General features: G+C 30.9%; 1 protein-coding gene across 1 annotated transcript in view; it reads left to right on the top strand.

Moving 5' to 3' along the window:
• Positions 1 to 24,248, top strand: part of LOC108915861 — a 30,563-nt gene extending 6,315 nt beyond the window's left edge. The window contains exon 2 of the mRNA XM_018722009.1: positions 22,990 to 24,248. Within this exon, the coding sequence (XP_018577525.1) occupies positions 22,991 to 24,121 (1,131 nt within the window). The 5' untranslated portion in view covers position 22,990 and the 3' untranslated portion in view covers positions 24,122 to 24,248. The remainder of the gene's footprint in view (positions 1 to 22,989) is intronic.
• Positions 24,249 to 24,610: the final 362 nt, after the last annotated feature.

Genomic DNA, 24,610 nt, shown 5'->3' with positions numbered 1-24,610 from the left:
CCTAATCGTGTGAGGATTTTCATCGGCCCATACGTGCATATTATGGTAATTCACTTCATCACGGGTAAATGTCGCCTCATCTGTTACACAAACATAAGCAGGAAAGTCTTCTTGATTGGCACATTGCCGTAAAAATCATCTGCAAAAACGCATTCGTTGATCACAATCCGGGGGTAAAATCTGTTGAACTGCAGATGATAGGGGTGCAACAGCTGGCGCCTTAAGATGTGATGCACGGTACGAGATGAGGTTCCTACTCGCTGTGGAGTCGTCGAGTACTAATTGTGGGGTCTTCGTCAAGATTTTCCAACACTGCTCAATTCAATATTAAGGTTCACTTGTTGACCACGTCCTTCTTCTCGAGGAATAACATTTCCCATATCTCGCAGCCGATGAACGCACTGTAGGATTGTGTTTGCACATGGAGGGTAACGTTGGGGCCATCGTTCCCGGTACAACTTAGTCACCGCGAGCGCAGTTTCTCCAGCTGCACCATACACTAACACCATATCGACACGTTCGGAAATAGTAGAAATAATAAATGCATTGTTTTCTCGGTTCATTGTAAAACTAGTTTGTGCACAAACTAAAAAATTAAGCAAAGTAAGAAATAATAATCTCGTTTTTAATGTAATCGGCACGCTATTCTTATTTTTCACTTCTTTATAAAAATTACACTGTCACTATCGTGGAATTAAAAAATAAAAACTTGTGTCTGAAGTCTTTCACTTTTTAACACTGATGAGTCGATGGACGATGCTTAATATTTAATAATTAAGTGAATAATGAATTCAGCACAAATACAAAATCAGTTGACTGCATAATTTTTTTGACAATGTAACCTAACATTCTTATAGTATTACTATTATTAGATTATACTGACTTAAATTATAAGGTTGTATCTCGGGTCGCATAAAAACATTTCCAAAGTTTTTAATAAATAACACAGGGTCGGCCTTCATTTTCGTTGAATAAATGAACTTTAATTTACGAAAAAAATATGCGAAGATAGAACTTTTTCGTAAGACTATTACAAATATCATCAGGATGCTGTACTTTATAGATTTTTAGAGATTATAACCACCACACCCTGTATACACGACTATGTTTTCTTAACCTTACATTTTCATTACAACTATAATAATATTTTCATTTAAGGATGAAAGTAATAGTTGCAATACTGTATATGCTACTACTGGAGGTACTAAGTCATCCACGGGAAAAATGTCAAAAAGAAGAACTGCTGATTCAGTATTATGTCTATAATGCAAATGTACCGATTAAAACGTACCCTTGTTTTATAAATGTCAACATTGATTTCGAATGCAAAATGTATAACTACAGAGAAATGACAAATGATTATCCTTCGAAAATTGAAGAGAAATGCCTCTCTTACTTTTACCCTAACAAGTTATTTACTAGAATTGACTCTAGAACATACACAACCAAACATCAAGGGCGTTTACGTATTACATTATGCGAATTATCAGCTGATGCAAAATTGTTACAAAATCGTGTTGAGGCAGAAAATATGGTAAGCGTTTACAAAAATGGAAGCTATGGCGGAAAAACTCAAGATAACGTATTTTGGTTTACTAATATTTGCCAGGACATACACCTTATATACACAGGAGATTTCGAAGTTTGGAAAGTTGGAAATAAAGCTAAATACATCCGTAATAAACACGTGAGTTTAAAATTAACCAAAAATAGGACCTTTTGTGATGCTGAGGTGTGGAAAACCGATTATGATGGAATTATAGTTTCTATTTATCCCCTCAAAACATCTATGAAAACAAATTTGAAAGCACTCTTCCTGCTGGATGTATCATCGCAATAAATGGAGATGGTCCTACAGAAAGTGTTCGGAAATTTTCAACAACTAACGCACAGGAGTTATACAACCGAAGTGGATCTGTGGTTTCTAAATTTCACCAAAAACCTGATTTAAGACCTCAGGAAAAATTAAATGGAATAAACACAAACACAACCAAAAATACAGGAATCCGCGAGGAGCTGGAGAAAAAAATTAGTAACCTCAGAACTTCAATGTTATATTTAATAATTGTTGTTACACTTTTTCTTCTGTGGTCTGTCTTTAACGTAATCGTTAATTTTTCGTCGTTGTGGAGAGTTGGAAATATGCAAAGATCCAAAAGTCGTATTTACCTCATGAGAAGTCTGTCTCAGAGCTTAACAAGCTGGTATTTGTATTTGAATCAGTGGTCTCCTCAGGAAAGTGGACCTAACAGTCACCAATTTATTGAAAATGAATTTTATAACAAAATTTAATAATTATTGCCATTACATGCAATGATAAGATAACTACGTTTTTTTGCCTTACAAAGTTGTAACGGCATGACGCGCACAGACAATTACTTTGCCCATACTTAAAAAGTCATTTTGGGGTTTAGTACAAGCGAATTTCGAATTAAAAAAAAGTGTTTATAGTACGGTCATTGAAGCTGAAAATCACCTGTAACCTTCGAATTCTTTGAAACTGCATGGATTTGCATGAAAATTTACCTCTTCGACCCTTTATTTAACCATTAAAAACTAACTTAAAAAAAACTACCCCTATGCAAAAAATAATGATAAAAAATTACTTTTTAAAGATTTGGAATGATTAAATCGTGCAATTATTTAAAATAAGAGATATAGCTAATAAAAGAATGTTTCCCTTTTAACCCCTAAAAACCACCCCTGCATTGACAAAAATGATAAAAAATTACTTTTTAAAAGCTTGGAATGCTTTAACGGTGCAATTATTTAAAATAAAAATTCCCTCATTGCTTATGAAAGAATTTGTATCTCATAACACTTTTTAACCCTTATAAAGAGGCTGATGTAATACAATTAGAGTGGACTGCTACCGACTTAAAAAATCAAAATGTAATTCACTGGAAGTGGGGCTTTACAATAGGTTGCCACTGTCTGTTACATAATTAAATTTAACTTGTTTCAAAGCTGAAATTAGAAGATTTTTACTTAAATACTGTTTTTATTCAGTACACGCTTTTAATAATACTCATTATGAGTAGGATATGTATGTGTATCTGCTGTAGGGTATGTTTGTGAGTAGTTAATGTTGATCATATTGTATTGTTTTTATACTATTATTGTTGTTGTTGTTGTTGTATTAGAAGTAAATATTTTGTACACTTGACTTGCCATAAATGTATGACAATATGTAAAATGGTCAAATATACACTATCTATCTATCTATCTAAATCACTCCAGTGCTAAAAAAATGATAAAAAATTACGTTTTAAATCTTAGAATGCTATAATTGTGCAATAATTTAAAATAAAAATTCCCTTATATTGTTTATACACGATGACGCGTACTTGTATCCTAACATTTTGCTCCAAAAATGAGAAAGCCTATTTTGCTCCGAAAAAATTTCATTGGTTTTTTTACTATAACTCGGTTAATTTTGAAGCTATAGTATCCAAAAAAAAAATTTTAAAGATAATTTCAAGAGTTGTAAGATCGTTTGCATATAAAACCTTTTAAAGTCCTTCGTTTTTTTTTCACTAAAATGGATACTTCAAGCGGCGATATCTCCTTTATTTTTTTTTGCTATAGGAATAAAAAAAAGCGAAATATTTGTTGAAAACAAAGCTACATTTTTGTTATTTACCATTTTTTACGTATCTTTCATAGTTTCAGAGTTAAGGCAATTTTTTTTGAATAATGAAAAAAATACATTTTAACTTTTCCTCTAACTTCAGGATCGTATGAAAAGCACTAAAACAAAACTAATTGTATAGGGTCTACGATTAATTTTAATTCTGATGGACATGGTACAGCGTTTACTGCTCATTTTTTCCTTAAAAAATATGAGCAACCCATCTGTTTTTGACGATAACTCCTTGAATTTTGCTCTAATTAACTTTTATATGTGCTCATTTTGAAGGTCTTTTTGAGTACTACAAAAAACTCCAGGAGCGTTATACACGTAAAATTGATCCTTTTTCGGTTATTTGACGTTGAATACATCGATTCGTGTCTTCCCCCCAAAAAATGTCTCCTTTCACTAACCATATTTCGCTTTGTATAAGATGTACAACACTTTTTAAAAAACGATTTTCTTTGTTTATTTATAAGCTACATTTTTGTTCATTACACTTTTTTTTAATAAAATTCGTAATTTTTGAGTTATTCGCGAAAAATACTTTGAAGTTTTTTTTTCACTCAAAATTCCAAGTTTTCAATCGTGAATAACTAAAAAATTATTGACTTCTCGAAAAAATTCTTCGAATATTTTTTGTACAAAATTTGATTCTCTATTGATTTTCAGCGTTATTTTTGAAAAAAAATTCCACCCCTCAACAGGGTGGAAGCGTCAATTGGCGCTATGTCACTAATGTTCATTGACCTTTTCTCTAACTATCTGCCAAATTTCAAGTCCATCGGTTCAGTTTCAAAGAATTCGGATGTGAAAAGCTTCAATGACTGTATTATTATAAATGCGTAAGTGTGCGTGTGTAATTTATATTTATTTAACTTATTTTAAATTTATATTTTTTCTGAGTAACAGCTTTACCATATTGATAAAAGGCAAAAGATAATATGCAAATGCAAATTGTTAACATAAAGGCAAATTTATTTTTTGACCACTTCCCTATTCGATTAATTTTTCTAATGATAAATACATATTTTTAGTAACTAATCTTATCATTATGTACAGTATTATGGTGTTCATTATAATCTAAAATTAATACAATACTTTATAAATGAAAATTAAAATATAAGCATATCTATATTTCGAAAACATTAATATTCTTTATGTCAAAGTCATAATCAATTTATCATTACATAGGGGTCATTTCATGTCAAATCAACCAATGGTTGGAATCGATTTGGACGAAATATGGTCAAAAGTTTTCCTTTGTCATAAAGCAAGGATCTGAAAAAGGAAAAAAAATTAGAAAAATTTTTTTTCGAAAGTTATTCAAAATTCAAAATTTCACAATTTTTCCAATTTTTCAAGTATATTTTTTAAATATCTCGAAAACTATTAGTTACAGAAATGAGCTTGTGTTTTTTTAAAGAGGATACTTAGGACTATGAAAAAAATAATAATTTTGACTAAATTTCGTCCAAATTGAAACGGGTCGATTTCAACCATTGGTCGATTTGACACGGAATGACCCATATGAATACGTATTATATTATTATTAAAATAAATTAAACTAGTACTATAATTTATTGTGTATATGATATACCTACTTACCTAGTTTTATAAAAGTCCTGAGAACATAAAATATTGCAAAATAAAATAAATTACACAAATTTTAGATATAGAACAAAATTTATTAAAAATATAATAACTAAAAAGTTGCAAGGTTCACTTTATAATGTATAGGGTGATTGTTTTATCAGGGAAAATACGTTTTTCTCGAAATCATTTCTCCATTCTCAAACCGAAGTATTTTCAATAGCTGTCACTCAAATATCTGATAAAAAAAAATACATTCGCACTGCTCGATGGCATCCTAGTAATTTTATTTTGAAATATACATAGTTTTTTTGGATATCGCTGGAAAGAAACTTTACTTGTAAAGCTTTTTTCTATTCTAACAATTGAAAATCACCTAAAAATTCTCAGCCTTGCTATACGAAAAACGTATTGAGTTAAGGAAGTGTTTATTTTTTTCTTTTTAATTGTAGGTCAAATTTGACACTTTTGATCCATTTCCCGGAAGATGAAAGTTGGGATATCATAGGCTAGATTTTCGTGCAAAGTTTAATGGCGAAAGCAGCTTTTCGATATGTTGATTCGTATAAGAGTTTTTCCTATAACTCTTGTTCGTGAAAATTTTTATTTTTATAATGAGAACTTTTATATAGTTTACATAGAATCCAGTAGTGTAAAGTGATTTTTTTCTATAACTTCTAAAAATTTCTTTCAAATAATAAACGCCATAATTTATTTTTCTTATTATTCAATTGTTGGATAAATGGATATGAAAAACAAATTCACGGTACACTATATTACACAAAAAAACAGTTGATGCAAAAAATATGGTATAAATATCATCTATACAGCATCTGAAAAGAACTTTTACGTAGATTTCAAATATAGAAATATATGTATAGAGAGATATATAGTATGAAACGGAAATTATTTATTTTCTTGGGTGTCAGCTTCTAGTTTAAAGGACAATCAAAATATGATTAAACTTTTTCAAAATAATTTTTAATTAAAATATGTTATTTTGCCCAATCAGTTACTAAAAACCGTAAATATAAAGCTACTTAATAATTTACAATTTAGCATGCAACACATTACTATTTTTTACAATAATTTTTATTAATACATACCCAAGAACAACCAATTCCATATAGATATAGAAATTTTACATTTAATTTTGATGTTGATATGCATCATAACTTAAAAATTTATTGTGAATAATATTAATTTAGAAAATCACGATAATAACGTGTGGACGTACTGATATCGAATGAGAACAAAAACGACGATTCAATCAGATTGTACGGATGGTGGCAATTTTTGAAGAATTAAAATAAAATGAAATAAAATACCAGAGACATCTAGCAGATTTATTGTAAATCAGAAAGAAACAAATGAAGAAATCATAATTTTAACAATTGGATGTGTCAATCAAGAACAATTTTATTAATAATTTTAGAAATAATTGCATTTATTTAATTAAATTGTGATATCTGACTTAAATTTTTTATAGGTATCAGTTTTGTCATTAACACTGTTTTTTTATTTTTTCTCTTGTTGTAATTTGGTTCTTTGCCTAAAATTTTAGTTTGATTTTAGTTAGTTTTAAGGAATGGTTTTTTTCTTTCGTATGTTTATTGAGAGCTGTAGAATATTTTTTTGTGTATTTGTGACCTTTTAATCTGTTTTATAAATTTTGTGAAGTCATACCTATACAGGGTGATTCACAACTTATCCAAAAAAAATTTGGGAATAGATGCAGCATGAGAAATGGACTCAATATCGTAAAAAAAAATTGAAAAATCCTTATAGTTTCCGAGAAAAAAATATTGAAGTTATAGTACATTCAACCACTACATAGCTGGACAATTGTAGTCTCTAGCATCATTCGCCACGTGACCTCAGCGACTCCGAATACTGAATTCGGATTTTGCAATCGTCGTTGCGATATTTACCTGTTATCTGTGGTGTTTAAATAGGTTTTTAGTAGTTAGTGTCAAAACTGGGTAGTTAGTGTCAAAAATGGTGTACTCGGAGTTGATGGATATCATTTTAATTTATGGTGAAGCTTTGTTATTATGGTGAAACAAGACAACATTTGTGTTAGTTCGAAGAAACTGAGTGCAACGGACCCAAATGTGTTTACACATTGGTGGATAAAATTTTGAACAATTGTTGTAACATCGGGTATGTCAAATGATTTTATTATTTAAAAACAAAAATTAATTTTATTAATTAATAAAGGCAAAGGCAGTTGAATTTGCCGATATAAAATAGGTGCTATAAAATACTAATCATTTCTTTCCTTGCAAAAGTTTTTGTCCGTTTTTATCACACCGCCATGCCGGTCGCATTGTGCGAGGTCAGGTTTTACAGTTGACCAGTTTCCAGTGCCGTGCAGAAGTGTATTTTTAAGTCATTTTCTAAGTGCCCTTTTTGATTTTTTCTTTACAAAATTGTATTTGTAAGGGTCTCCTGTACATCCAGAATTTTCTTTTTGGATAAGTTCTGAATCACCCTGGATATTGACTATCGCAATCATTACATGGAATAGAGTATACAACATGAGAATTTTTTAAGAGAGGAGTTTTACTTTTTAAAGGCGTAAATAATTTATTTAAATGATTAAAACATTTTTGAGCAACTGAAATTTTATATTTGGATAAAATATTTTTTTTCAGATAAACATTGTATTGAAGTGCAATATATTGAAAGTCTGTAGAATTTTGATTATAAATTACACCTTTTTTATTTCTTGATTTATGATAAAAGGAAAAATTCTTTGTTTAATATATTTGTTAATAAATTTGGACGGATAATTATTCTTTTTTAATATATTTTTTATTTTATTGATGATTTTAGGCCGGTAAATAGGACTAGTTAAAGATAACCTCCTGTTAGTTAAACCGCTTATACTTTTTTTATATGTGTATATATAGTATGAAAGTTATGCGATTCTCAATTTTGTATAAAAAACTGTGCAAGGAACCTTTTACAATAATCGAATATTTTCATCAACAAAAAACTTTTAGTGCATCATAGGAAAGGACCAAATTTGGAAAACGCCCTGTATATTTGAAATAAATTATTTCGCTTCTTTGTTATTTCATATCTTAATCTAATTCTAGGTATATCACTTTGCAATGTATTCCCACTCCCGAAACTTTTTATTAATTGATATACTTTAAAGAACTTTATTTTGTCTGATGGACCCTAAGGATGTCGGAGGCACATTCCATCACTTTATAATTAAAAATCATGACTAACTGCGACTATTTCTTTTAATGTAAAAGTTAAAGAAGTTTCTTAAGGTGGCCATATCCCTGGCCGAGAAATAGTAAAATTTTTGGCCTATTTAGGTACTGAAATCTTGAAAAGTAAAACGTGTAGAACAAAAGTAAGCACAAAAATAAAATCCTTGATGTTCTGTTTATTCATTGTTACTATTTAAATTTACTCAAATAAAATAATGACTAATAAAAGCGTTTGTAAAACATGCGTTTGCTGTTACCCTAACCCCACATTTTAAGAATTATTTTCGCGTACTTAAAAAAAAGGTAAACAATTTTACATGTAGGACTAAGCAAGTAAATGTTATAAGAATATTTACATGTGGAGTTGTATATAAAAAATCTAGTATTTTCGTAGATTTCAGTACCTAAACCCTTGATGGTTTGATCGTATTTTGCACCTGTTTATTCGTTTTAGTGCAGCGTCTTTGTAAATACTCAGATGGCATGACATAACATTCCTATTATTTGATAAGCTTTAGATTATTCAGTTACTAAATGTTTGAAATTATTTGTCTTTGTGGAAAACACCATTTAAAAAATATGGCGCCCTTAAATGAAAATCACCACGAGTTATGCACCAAAATGTGTTTTTTTCGAAATGATATGTTACAACTTTTACTCAATAATATTTTACCAATTATTTTAATAGCTGAACAATTTTTGATCACTGATTAACTAATATGGTGTTTCAGAACGAGTTTTCATTAGATGCTTTGAGAAAATCGATTATAATTGAAATATAAAAATCATAAAATTATATGTTTATGGCATTATTTGAAATTGCTTTGATTTCATCTTTTTCATTCTCTTCTTTTTAAGGATGAAAATAATAATAGTAATACTTCATGGATTGCTGTTGGACGTCCTTAGTCATCACCAAGAAAAATGCCAAAAGGAAAAACAACGTGCTCAGTTTTATATTTATAATGCTAACGTGAACATTACAATCAACCCTTGTATTCGCACTGACACATATGTTGGTGATATCTGTAAACTATATAACTACAGAGAAACGAAAATTAATAATTCCGATATTATAGCAAAATGTATGAATTTTGCACCTGGTATAGCTACCAGAATAGGAACTAATTTTTATAGTTTTGATGGTAAACAGACATTTCTCACATTATGTGAATTACCAGCTCGTGCCAAATTGGTAAATAATACTGTCGAAACAAGGTTTGGATTGCGTCAATACACGGATGAGGGATTTTACTATACAAACCATCACTATTATATATTATGGACTTCCAACGTCTGTCGAGACCTAAATTTTATTTATGACGGCTATTTCGACGTTTGGAGAATTAATAACAAAATTGAATATATCCGTAATGAACACATCAGTTTAAAACTAACCGAATACGAAAATTTGTGTGGTTCTAAAATATGGAATAGCGATTACGACGGGATTATAGTTTCCACACAACGTATCAAAACCTCAGTCAGTACAAATTTACCTCAAACGTATCAGAGCACTCTTCCTCGTGATTGTAATGTGTTAGCAAGTACAGAAGGGGATCCTACAAAGAGTTTTGTTAATGAATCCACAACTAACGTATCAAAAATAAATGTATTGCACAACAAAAACATTGTTGTAATACTGAATAATGATGTGCCAATCCAATACATAGGAAGTGAAAAAGAAAGAAATTATATCGTTGAGACTAGAAAAAGATTGCAAATTTTAACGTACATGTTATACTTTTCCTTTTCTGCTGCAGGTTTAACGCTACTGATAACTTTTCTTCTTGGCTTATTTTTGGAAATACGCGTGCCCCCTCAGTTAAAAAATATCTAAAGAAAAAATCTGTAGGCAATAATACTGTTTATACGTATTTTACCGTAACTATTACTAACAAAATGCTTCTTAATAAAATTTTTGCTATAGTTAAATTTTACCTGGAATTGGATATTCTTTGAATAAAATCGACGCAGCATTTAAAAAGAGTAATTTTGTATCAGATGGATATCCAAATTATATTTTGACAATATTTGATCATCAATAATTATAACAAAGTTTTTATCCACCGCATAGGTGCTGTAAACTGTAATTAAAATTATGCATACTTAAACAAAAATTTTGCTAGTTGGCTCTTCAAACCTACTTCCATTAAAATACATTTTAAAGGAAATATTAATAGAAAATTTTTTTCCTTATTTTGGCTAGGGCCATCAGTTTTTGAACTTTATTACACAATTTTTTTGCATCCTGTATCCAACGACCGTTTTGAAGACAATGGACCTGAAAAATACTTTATTATACTGTGTGTCATACAGGTGTTAAAAGTTTGACTGCCTTAATTTTAACAGACGATATAATATATTAAAATAAACAAAATACCTTATATGACATGGGTCCTAAACTCAATCATTTCGGAGAAAAAAATTATAAAAATCTCCAACTTCATGTACAAAAGTTCCATTAATTAAGGAATATTGACTGCGTGCATAGAATACCATAAAATGTTTATCACTTTTTTGAACTTCTTTACGCTTAATTCTAAAAAATAATTAGCGTTGTAATAAATTTAAAATTCGATAAAATTCGTATCGAGCAATGTGACAACGGGGCGGCGGATAACACGAGATTATCCAGCAATACGCCATTCAGTTGGTATCTGGAATTAAATTATCTACAATTATTTAAGGTACCTAAAATACCTTTAGTAATTAGACAAATAGTTGCAAAAAAACAAACGAAATTAATTAACAAATAGCTGGAGCAACAATTTCAGAATAAATTGAATGGGCGTACGCAATTCAGTTGGTATCTGGAATTGGACCGTGTCTGAGTGTTTTTTTGTGTAACTACCACTATTTCCTTTTCTTGAGGTGTTGTCCAGCGAATGCACGAAAATTGGATTCGAAGGTGTGCGTGCATCGAAAATGGTGGTGGACATTTTGAGCATATGTTGTAGTTTGTTTTATACCTGTGCGTTTAAAAATTACTGAATTTTGCCTTTTGGTAATTACTTAAATTATTTTTACTGCATATGATTATTTATACGACGTTAATCTTTGGGTAATTTAATTAATTACCTACATATTTTTCAAATTCATAATTTGATTAAAAGTTAAGTTGCTGTTTTAATAGACTCATAATTACTAAAATTCCAGCTAAAATTTAACCACTATCTTTATACTACAAAATCGATACATTTTATTTTATTTATTTAAAAACTGGAAAGATCTTGAAATTTACTAAATGTTTCACAATAATATTTGTTTACATCAGATGTGTAGCGTTAGATAAGGCGCTGTTGTCACGTTCTGATGGAACTCCCCAATATTAATACTCGCTGTCTCGCTGTATTTTGAAAACTGTTAATCTTATATCCCTACAACATACAACTTTTTTTTTCATTTATCTATTTCATGCTGAAGTAATGGCAGTCAAACTTCTTACACCCTGTATATACATTTATTTAGCTAGATCTTTTATTTTATTCAAAATTTGATAGCACAGAAAAAAAATGACAATAAAAATGTAACTTATCTGCATCTAAAACATCTAAATAGTGTTATGCATCCAGTTTTAGAGCATTATTTTTTAACACAATGCAGTTAGAACAAGGCAGATAATTAATAAATATTGCATGGATTTTGCATTTAAGTTTTCTAGACAAATCAATAAAATTCGCAAAGTGAAACCAACAAAGACTTGAAAAACTAATGTCCTTATTTTTTCGCACATCCAGGTTTTCAAATGTCCATATTATATCTGTAATGATAATTAGATTAAATAAATTTATCTGAATTTGCAATAATGCGTTTGCCTCTTTATCTTTATGTAATAATTATTATCAAAAGGAAGTACAATATTCTTCTTTTCTTGGTAACTGTGTAAAAAGCAGACATAAATATATTTAAGAAATATATGAATATTCTATTTGTGTTAACATTTTATAGCAATAAAGCATTAAGATCCAAGTGTAATTTTATTTGAATAAAAAGATATACCAAAACACAGTTTCTTAGATTTTACTTGAATCATTGATGCATGGTTTATGAGCAAAGACCAATTATTTAAATGACCCCTAAATCTGACTCCAGGGTTCAAGGTTAAAGTCACAATTAGACCATAAATCATGACCACGGTAGTTTGCACGGAATTTGCCACAAAAGTTAATCAACCTTTGACATTCAAAGGGCCCCTAGGGATCAATCTGACCCAAGATCAAGTGTGCATCTTTGAACGTAAAATTTCCTGCTCTTTCTGTTTCTGGATAAAACAAATGGGGTTTCCATTTGAAATTCTGAAGTTGACCTCCAAATGACATCTAAGTTTGACTCCTGGGTCAAAACACATGTCATTATCGTACAGCCCCCTTAAAACCTTACAACTTTTGTTCTGGAAGTTTTTCAATTCCAGATCATTCTGTAAAGTTAATTGGGATTATCGTATAAAATACTATTGGTATAGTCTTTCCGATATCAATTGAAGAACCAACAGATTGACAGTATGTACCAGGTTCGGTCGCTCACGCAGCAACTCGGCATTGAAATATTTGAAAAACTTGTTGCCATATTTATTTAGCCATACCGATATACAGGTCTGGTCGAACTAAACGTGGAGGTAGTAGAAATGTATACAACCAGTTGAAGAATGCGAGCGCGGGCAAAGGAAAACAAAGACAGTTGCATTGGGCTACTGGGCAATAAATCACAGCAGTTGACAAGTGGTTGATAAATTGCCCAGCAGTGCAGTGCAGCAATACGGAATTTGGTGTGATTCAGGTAATTTTAATTTATTATAGGCACCTTCTATCAATCATTCATATTACAATTGCGAAATTTTGAAACGGAACAAAACGAAATTTATCACCAATATAATAAAATTGTATGAGGACATAAATAATTAAAATATGTTGTTGGCCAAATGAACATATAATAGAAAGTTTTTCACAATCAACGACGATATCTACATTCTCATATTCAGGCAAATATTTAATTCATAACTTCGGCTTAACTTTGAAACATAAATATTTTGTGGTTAGATTTCAGACCAACTAGAAAATGGTTTTTGGGAAATTGCGCGATATTAAAATGCCGCAATTATGTAAGTAGTGATAAAGCTGTTACCCACCAAAACCAAAACCAAAAAATTAATTATCTACTAACCCATACAACGATGGCGAAATAAAAAAATCTGATAACTTATTACAAATTTACAATATGCTCTTTTTATATTTCCCCGACTTCAGAAGTCATTGCACATTTGAAAATATGTAGTAAATACATTACTGCCAGTAATACGGCTATGAAAGATTTTTATGTGATTTTATAAATGTCGCTCTATTCGCACATTCCCAACTGCAATTAGATTTGATTTCAGAAACTTCGCCGGTTTTGACAGAAAGTTCTATATTTGACATGAAATAGAAATGCATTCGAATACGTTTCATATCAGAAAACGACGCGTGCAGTTAAAGTTTAATATATGGCAACAAAACGAAAACACATCAAACAGCGATATTCTGACTAACTGAAATTGACTTTATATGAAAACTTTATAATATACTGCGTAAATTAACAAAAGTTCGGAAAAGTAAAAATTAACTTGATGTTACAGCTTACCAGAACAGTTCTCTCATACTGCATAGCAAAGAAAATATAAAACAATTTTCAATATTGTGTACAGCAATTCTCTAAGTACATCCGTTTTTCGAATATTAAGATCAAATACTTCAGGAAGTAATTTTGAACTGTTAATATTTGGAAAACAGTAGAACGTTCTTAAAAACTTTAAATAAATAAAAGTCTCACAAATACAAGTTTCTTCAGCATCAAAAAGACATTTTACGTAGATTTCAAATATATAAAGTGTTTCACTGAAAAAATAAAAGTTTGTTATAACTAAAACAACTGAAAGTTATAGAAGAATATCGCGTATGGCGCTGGATTCTGTGTAAAAAACTGTTTGAATAACCCCCTCACAAATATATATTTTAGCAAACAAAAAAGTTATAGAACATCAAAGAAAACGAACAAAATTGAAAGAAAGGAAGAAATAAAAAGAAAGAAACTTTATTTAAATAGGAATTACCTAATATACACAGTATCACATGCAGCATACGTGTCCCAAAAGTATGGAAACAGCATAATAACTTTCGAAAAATGCATTTTGAGTAAAAATGATTAAGACAAAAGATTTAGGATTTTTCCTTGGCTATTCAATGGTGACCCTAGATTTGATCTTGACCTTGACCTTCAAGGTTATTTCAAGGTCAAGTTAATTTTTTCAAATGGGATGCCCTACTTTTGACCCCGGAAATGGAAAGAAAAAATTTTACGTTCAGATATGTCCTTAACCATTTTCCGATTTTGACCTCTGACGGTCATTAAAGGTCAAATCAAGGTCACGCATGGTTTGGCGCGCTGTCTTGAAAACAACGGGCTGCAAAAAATTACATTAACTAACGTTGTAGGATTTTTCCCTGGCTATCTGACGGTGACCGTTGATTTGACCGTGACCTTCACCTTCAAAAAACCGCACTATATCAAGTTTAGCAAAAATCTATTGATTTTTGAAATCGCGTCCGCCATCTTGGACTAAAATCCCTCAAAAACAGATTTCAGATTCGTAGTTAGCGCCCCCAAAAACCCCCCTATACCAAATTTGGCGTAAATCGGTTAATTTTTTCGAATCGCGTCCCTCATCTTGGATCCGCCATCTTGGAAAATGGTCAAGCACATATCTGAACGTAAAATTTTCCGCTCTTTTTATTTCCGGGGTCAAAAGTAGGGCATCCCATTTGAAAACATTAACTTGACCTTGAAATAACCTTGAAGGTCAAGGTCAAGGTCAAATCTAGGGTCACCATTGAATAGTCAGGGAAAAATCCTAAACCTTTGTCTGAATTATTTTGCCTCAAAATGCATTTTTCGAAAGTTATTGTGCTGTTTCCATACTTTTGGGACACCCGTATATCTATAATTATATTAAAACACAATATACAATTATTATACCACAACATAAACACTAACTACTAAAAAAACTGTTGTAAACAGTCGGATTTCAGTATACAGAGTCGCTGGGGCCACGTGGCTCTCCACATATTGCGAATGATGCTAGAGACCAGCTATGTAATGGTTGAAGGTACTATAGCTTCAATAATTTTTTTTTTCGGAAACTATAAGTATTTTACAAAATTTCTTTATGAATTCTCATTTCTCATGCCGTATCTATTCCCAAATTTTTTTTGATAAGTTGTGAATCACCCTGTATATGGGAGTACTTGTATTGCATTATAATATAACTCTCATTCTTCTATTTTGCAAAATTTAAAATTGTTTTGCACGTTACTGTCAAATAAATATAATATACTTAAATAGTAATCAAAATGAGGTTGGATAATTGTTTTATAAAGAGTAGGTAATATTATTTGTCATAATCGATAAATGTTGTGAAACTATTTTTTTTATATAATATATGATCTCTGAAACTTAATGTGTTATCTAGATAGAATCCCAAATATTTAATATTTTTTACAATTTCGATGTCGGTGTTGTCGGCGTTTTTAAGTTATGTATTTATAGTAATTCTAGGGTATTTATATTTTGTTGTAATTATCATCGCTTTAGTTTTATTAGTATTTAAATTTAGTTTATTGCAATTTAAATAATATTCAATATTCCGTAGATCCTGATTCATTCTATCAATAGCCCAATTGAGAAAGGCCGTGTTAAACGATCGAGATACTGATATGCGGGTTTTGCAATTTAATTTTTCTCGAATATCAGACCCGTGATGTAGAAGTTATTATTTTTCTGTCTTTCCGGAAAATAGGAAGAACGTTCCAAATTGACACTTCTATAGTGTGTTGAAAATTTTCATCTCAAAATGTTTGCAAATTGTCACAAACATGTGATTAATTATGTTAATAATAATTCTGAGAATAATTCTTCTGATCATAATTAAACACATAAAAAATATTAAATAGAAAAAAAATCTACTACTATATGTTATTTTTAGTAATATCAAAGCATTAGTCTACAGTGTGTTTTATAAGCTCTATGACAAATTGTGACAGATGATTATTTACAAACATTTTCCTTATATGAACGTAGTTCCGATTCGTTTTTGTTTAGAAGCTACAAGCATTTTAAAAAATATAATTTCATACTTCAATCAAAGTAGCCTGATAAATAAATGATGGTTGCTATAACAATAATTATTATTTGTGTTTAAAGTTTAAACATTAGTTAAGCTTTATTAACCAAATTAACAAATCTTAAGACTATAAAAATTTTTCAAAATGTCCACTCTCAGCTCGAATGCAAGCCTCCCCGCACTCGACGAAAATAGATCATTTCTTATTTGGTTAGCTGCATACTGAATTCTGCTGACGGGTAGTGATTGCAATATGGCAGACAAGCTGCTTCATATGTACCCATAAATAATAGTCCAATGGATTTAGATCTGAGGAACGCGGTGGCCATATTACTGGACCTTGTTGACTTACTTGTGTCCCTCTATGTGGTGGTACACCATCGTGCTGATGCCACGTATTTTGAAATGAAACCAAACAGTTTTTTTTTTTTTTTCAAGAAAGTTTTATACACATCTGCATTTAAACGATCATGTACAGTCGGCGCCACCCAAATGTGAACGGGAATATTGTACCGTGTAATTTAAACTTCAAATCATAGTCGTCGTAAAATTCAATAGTTGTCAAATATATATGTCACTTAGAGCAAACGTAATGAAATGTAAACAAGTAACGTGAAATATGCCGGAGCATTTAACTATATAACTATAACTATAACTAAATATATAACTATATATATAACTAAATATAAACTATAACTAAATATATAACTATAACTAAACTAGATATAACTAACTATAACTATAACTAAATTAGAAGATAATTGGTCTTTGAGTGAAGTGGCTGCTGATTTAAATGACAGTAAGAGTTATATATTTTATATTAAACAAGAACATCTGGTAAGAAGAACAAAAATTACAAAGACCTATCCGGCAAGGTGTTGGGAAGGTTTCCAGTGACGCGGAAGACAATATTTTGGTCGAATTTGTCCATCAGAATACCCTCTCTGTGTTACGCCACTACAAAAAGTCTGATTTACTACGATAAAATCCAGATTAAATTTCCATAACAACCAAAATCCGTTCACATTTGGGTGGCGCCAACTGTACCTACAGGTAGTACAGACAGTAAATTATTGTTGAAAATACTATCCCAAACGTTGATACTGAAACGTTGCTGAAATCATCTTGATCTAATTGCATGCGGAATTTGTAACGCCCAGATATGTTGATTGTGATTATTATTTATGTCGTCCCTAGTAAAACACGCTTCATCAGACCAAATGACAAGCGAAATGAATCTATCATTTTGTGCATGTTGTTGAAGTAACCAGCGAAAATTCTAGTCGCTGAGGAGCATATAATGCTACTACATTTTGGCGATGAAACGGATGTAATATTTCTCTGTTCAGTACACGCCATACAAAATTCGGTGATAAATGAAGATTACTTGCTATACGCCGAACACTAATAATTGAAGAGTTGCCAATGATGTAAATGACAGCAGCTATTATATCTTCTTCATCTTGTACATTTACTTCAGTAGCACGAATGGCCTTTTTTGGAGCGGGGTTACCTTCTTCTCGAAGTCTGTCAAACGATGCACTAAAGACTGTATGGACAGGTTGACGGCTATTTGGGTATCTTCGTCGGTATTCTCGGGCTGCTTGTCTGGCGTTCCCATTGGATTACCCATATACAAAAACAATGTCGGGATACTCTTCAGTTACAAATAAATGGATATTTTATTTATCACCTTAACGCCAAGTGTCAAATGAATAAACAAAATAACACAAATAATAACCATTGTTATAGCAACCATTTTTTATTAATCAGGCTGCTTTGATTGAAATATGAAATAATTTTTAAAAGTTATCAAGAAAAATTGTTTGCCGGCTGAAAGTTTAAATAAATGAGGGTTGCTTTCGTTGTACAGTAAGTAAAGTATTTTATTGAAAACTAAGTTGTATAGAAAAAAGACGTGGTGGCGGGGTGAGTGTTCGTTGGAGAGTCGGTCGTAGGTATATGAATACGCATCTGGTCGCCGGCGCCAGCCCGCCGTAGACCCTTCCTGGAAGGTTGGTGCGTCCGGCGGCGCTCTTGACGTAATGCTTAAAAATGGGTCACTTGCGGCATGTGTACCCAGGAAACACATTCCATCTACTTTATGATTAAAAGCCATAACCAATTGCCATTTCTTTTTATGTAAAAATTAGAGTAGTACCTTCTATTGAATAGCCACTTTTGTAATAAATTCATCACAAATTAAGGCGCCAAACTGTAACGCCATCACAGTCACTCCCTACCATTACGAAGTTTTCTTTTTGACTATAATTTTTAAGAATCTGTCTCTGAAAATTAAACATAAGGCTGTATTTAGTAGTTTTAAATTAAAATATGGGTTACCTAAAATGATGTTTCTACTCGCATTCAATAATAAGTATTTTTTTCAATAACTGAACAATTTTTTGTTACTGGATGCATAGTGCCTCACGATAAATTTTCATTAAAGTCCAGGAAAGTTAAACTTCCAATACATTTTTTCCATTTGAGCCTCCCCTGAGAAAATATTCAAATCTCAAAATGCCTGACAAAATTATCTTTGCGAAAACGGTTAAAGTTAGAAATTTAAATCTTGGTACACGTTAACAACTAGTTGAATGATATATTTTGATAGTCTTATTTCTTGATTTACGTATGTCTTTCAATTAAAGAAATTAGCATCCTTTGGCTTTATTTCTCTCAGAACTTTTTTCTGCGTTAGTTAATTTAGACACTAAGTTAGCTACGTAATCTACAAGAAAAATATATTTAAATACTACATTTCATCTAGAAACATTTTTCACTCTCCTCATTTCTTCGTATACTTAATAGTTTACGAGCAAAAAAATAAATTATTTTTCCTTACAATCGCATACTACGTTTTTAGTAACTGTTATACTAATTATGTGCCCCTTCTGTAGCACGCTACTGGTTAATGCCACGAGGTTAATATTATATTCAATAAAAGGTCTAATTAAGTGAATACGCTGTAGTGAATTTCATTAAAATCGTTCAGCGCATTATGAAGGTATGACAGAAAACACATTTTTTTTTTAAACTTGAACACCCCGTATCTCGCATACCACGTCCCTTAGGAGAAAAGTTTATAGAGCAAACTCTACTTATTTTTTGGCAGCTAATCTATTCCTTCAGTTTCTACATTTAAATTGAAATCACCCTGTATATGATTTTTTTTTACCAAAAACTGCCAATATTTCAATGAAGATGGATTTTTTCGAAAAAAAAGTTTTAAATAAAAGTTGTTCAAAATAAAATTTCCTACAAAACTGCTCCCATGAAAATTTCGATTTTCCCAATAGTTTTCCTATATATTTCTTAAATGAAGTAGGCAGATTATGTTGTAATTAATATTTTAGAGCCAAAATGATGGCAAATTCATTTTTAAATAATTTTCAAATAACGAAACTCAATTAGAGAAAAGATAATTGCGGAAAATTCTTGTAAAATCTTATATAGTTTTCCGAAGTTTAAATATTTATGAGCATCAAACGTAGCATTTTATAGGTTTAATTAATTATGCGCTTTTTAATATCTTCCAGGAAAATCTGTTTCCATTAAAATTTGTAATAATATAATGAAATTGAAAATTTAAATTTGACAACAGAAAAATTGTTAATATTAACTTTTTTTATTTATTTATAATTAAAAAACCTGATTTATTATTTTTAACAATTTTTTATTTAGATTTCTTATGTAAAACTGCTTCAGCACTGTCGCAAAAAAAATTTCAAAGAAAACAGATTTTTCTGGAACACATTAAAAAGTGCAGAATTAATTCGTTATGTACAGCTTTGAAAAGCTATGAGATGATACGTTTGACATTCATAAATATTCAAACCTCAGAAAATTGTACTTACATACAAAAATTTTGTACATTGTACATACATTTTCTACAATTTTCTTTTCTCTAATTCACTTTTGTTATCTAAAAATGATTGACCATTATTTGGCTCTAAGACATTAATTTTCACATAGGTAATATGTATGCATTTAAAAAAATATAAAGGAAAATTATTGGGAAAATCTAATTTTTCATAGGAGCAATTTTATAGAAAATTTAATTTTGAACAACTTTTATTTGAAACTTTTTTGAAAAAATACATTTTCTTTGAGATATTGGCAGTTTTTGGTTAAAAACGCGGAAAATTGTATACAGGGTGTCCGGTAAATAATGGATAACCTTTTAACCCTAAGGTCGTTCAGAAAATCGACTTTTGTCCCTTTGTTTTTCAGTTATTTCGGTTTTTTTTTCGAAATTTCCGGTATAGGTTACTTTATTGATCAAGAGAGAACGTATTATCTTTCAGTTATTTTGCGTAATATTCTTGAATTGTATTATTATCAGATGTTTGTCAGAATTTTTAACTAGCAATAGTAGTTCTTGTTTAAAACATTCTTAAACTTAAATTTTACGTTAGTCAGCCAAGATGCAAACGAAATCTCCGAAGGGCATTCATAAGAAGGTGCAGAGCCTGCATCAGAGAAGGCGGCAGACAATTTGAACATTTACTGCAATTTTTAAATAAAATTAAATAATAACTGAAAGATAATATGTTCTTTTGTGGCCGTAGTGACCAATAAAGGAACCTATGGCGGAAATTTCGAAAAAAAAAACGAAATAACTGAAAAACGAAGGGACTTTGTACTAAGACAAAAGTTAATTTTCTGAACGACCTTAGGGTCCCCCAGCCAAGGTTTTCTATTATTTACCGGATACCCGATATACAGGGTGTCCGCGTTTTTTTGTAGCAGAACTTTCACAACTTGTACTAAAAGTTCTTATAAAAAAAAAGTTCATGTAAACATATATGTATAGATCGTCGTTTTCGATTTACAGTGTTCAAGTTTAAAATAAGAATTGATTTTTTATTCGTAAAACGAAAACTCCCTTTTAGATTTTAGACATAATTTAATTTGTCCTATTTTCTCCAGTGGCGTCACAACAAGATACCAACTTGATAGAAATAGAAAAAAATATGGTACGCCACTGCTTTTTGGTAAGTTTGTAATTTTTCTCAGGTTTAGCTATCAAAAATACCACTTTTTTGTTATTTACTTTTTTTTCCTATCTCGCTTTGTTTAGACAGAAATTAAACTTTTTGTTTCACACAGTTTATTGTAAAATAATAAAAAAATAAACAACACGGTATGGAAAAACAACTTATTGTATAAATAGATCTCAAATGACCTGTTCGAAATGCCCGCCATTTCGTTCTACACACAAATTACAGCGACGTATCAAAGACCGCCTAACGTCTCTCAAATGATGTGGAGTTATTCTGAGAGCAGCAGTTCCGGATTCGTCGTACAAGTTCCTCTTGCGAGTTAACAGGCGTATAGTAAACTGCGTCCTTAATAAATCCCCAAACAAAAAAATCCAAAGGTGTTAGATCAGGCGATCGCGGAGGCCACCCAACTGGACCTCCACGATCCACCCATCTCTGTGGATACTCTGTATTCAGCCAGTTTCTTATCACCAAAGAGTACTGGGAAGGGCATCCATCTAATTGAAAAAACGAGTCTATTCTTTGTTGAAAAGGAACATCGTCTAGCATGTTATCATGCTGGGTAGTTGAAAATTCAAGAAATAATTAACCGCTTAATCTATTGGGCAGGATGTAAGGTCCCAACAAAAAATCCTTGGAACTCAAAAAGTAACATATTCACGGCACACTTTGTAACAAGTAAATAAATAAATTAAGCAAATCTCGAACCTATTCATGAAAATGTTTTATTTCTGACTAAACAAAGCGAGATAGGAAAAAACTTAAATAACAAAAAAAGTTGTATTTTTGATAGCCAAATCTGAGAAAAAATTCAAAGCTACCAAAAAGCAGTGGCGTACCATATTTTTTTCTATTTTGATCAAGCTGGTATCTTGTTGTGACGCCACTGGAGAAAATAGGACAAATTAAATTATGTGAGAAAATGAGTATTATTATTACAAACAAAGTTGCCAAGTCTCAACAAAATCTAAAAAGGGGTTTTCGTTTTACCAATAAAAAATCAATTATCATTTTAAACTTGAACACTCTGTAAATCGAAAACGACGCATCTATACATATATGTTTACATGAACTTTTTTTAAAGGACTTTTAGTACAAGTTGTGAAAGTCCTGCTACAAAAAACGCGGACACCCTGTATATGTCTATATCTCAAAACACTGTATGTTCCTGGTGGTTGCATGTGTAACATTTATTTTCTGACTTCAAAATCTACATTTTTCTATAAAAAAAATATTAAAGTAAAAAAGTTCGCTCAGTTTTTCCTTATTCTCCTGGACTATGAATCAGACATTTAGAGAAAACTCATCATCATTGAAAGATGAAAATTATTACCTTCTTAGATTTTCTTTAATTTAAAGCATTCTCTTTTTAAGGATGAAAATAGTAATAGTAATGCTTTATGGATTGCTACTGGAGGTCCTGAGTCATCAACAAGAAAAATGCCGAAAGGAAAAACAACGTGCTCAGTTTTATATTTATAATGCTAATGTGAACCTTATAATCTACCCTTGTATTTACACTGACACATATGCTGGTGATATCTGTAAACTATATAACTACAGAGAAACGAAAATTAATAATACTGATATTATAGAAAAATGTATGAATTGTTATTTTGCTCCTGGTACATACACCAGAAGAGGAACTAATTTTTATAATAATCTTGATGGCACACAGAAATTTCTCACATTATGTGAATTACCAGCTCGTGCCAAATTGGTAAATAATACTGTCGAAACAAGGATAGGGTTGCGTCAATACACGGATGAGAAATTTTACTATGCACACCAAAACCATCAATATTATATAGTATGGACTTCCAACGTCTGTCGAGATCTAAATTTTATTTATGAAGGCTATTTCGACGTTTGGAGGATTGATAACAAAACTGATTATATCCGTAATGAACACATCAGTTTAAAACTAACCGAAAACGGAAATTTGTGTAGTTCTAAAATATGGAATAGCGATTACGACGGAATTATAGTTTCCACACAACGTATCAAAACCTCAGTCAGTACAAATTTACCTCAAACGTATCAGAGCACTCTTCCTCGTGATTGTGATGTGACAGCAAGTACAGAAGCGGATCCTACAAATAGTTTAGTGAATGGATCTACAACTAACGTATCAAAAATACATGTACTGCACAACAAACCTAGTGCTGAAGTCCAACCTAAGTCTGACTTAGGCGGAACAGAAGAATTAAATGAGGGTGTCACAGCCACAACCCAAAAAATTAATAACCTCAGAGCTTCAGTGCAATGTTTAATATTAGTTGTTATACTTCTTGTTCTCTGGTACGCGTTTAGCGTTATCGTTAACTTTTTTTCCCTGCGGACAGCTGGAAAGATGAGAACATCCAAGAGCCGTGCCTACCTCATGTACTGTGTGTCTCAAAGCTTAACGAATCGCTATTTGTATTTAGACGAATGGGTGAATGAAAAAAATGGACAAATTAACTTGAAGTCTGTACCACAACAGTTATACGAGAGTGTTGAATGAATTTTATAAAGCCCTCTACACACTTTTAGATGGGACCGGCTAACACAGAACCCGTCAAATCGATTTATCTTATTCCAAAAAACCATTTTCCGACATATTTTTCCCTATAACACTGAAAGTAAGCCCTAAATAAAAAAGTCACTCTTTATTTGTTGTTTATTTGACGATTTTCTATAAAGTTACAATAACTGCGAATCAAAAAAGGTGAATTTTTCAGTAGCAATGGGCGAAAAACAATAGAAAATGATATGTATATTTGGAGCAATTTTTAAAATAAGTAAATATTTATTAATATTGATGAAACTTGCTGAACAAATAGTAACACATAGGTATGTCAATTTTACCTTAAAAATTTTGCAGCGATTGATAGCGTGGTTTTCGATTGACAGGATTGTTAATTAAGAAAATTTCAAAAAGTTTATCGCGTAGCGTAGGTTTAAATAAAGGTTTAGAAAGGGCACACAATTTTTTAGAGATACTTGTCATAAT

Source organism: Anoplophora glabripennis, unplaced genomic scaffold (genome assembly GCF_000390285.2).
Source record: "Anoplophora glabripennis isolate ALB-LARVAE unplaced genomic scaffold, Agla_2.0 scaffold36, whole genome shotgun sequence".
In the NCBI taxonomy this organism is placed as follows: Eukaryota; Metazoa; Arthropoda; class Insecta; order Coleoptera; family Cerambycidae; genus Anoplophora; species Anoplophora glabripennis.
This window is presented reverse-complemented; position numbering and strand designations above follow the sequence as displayed.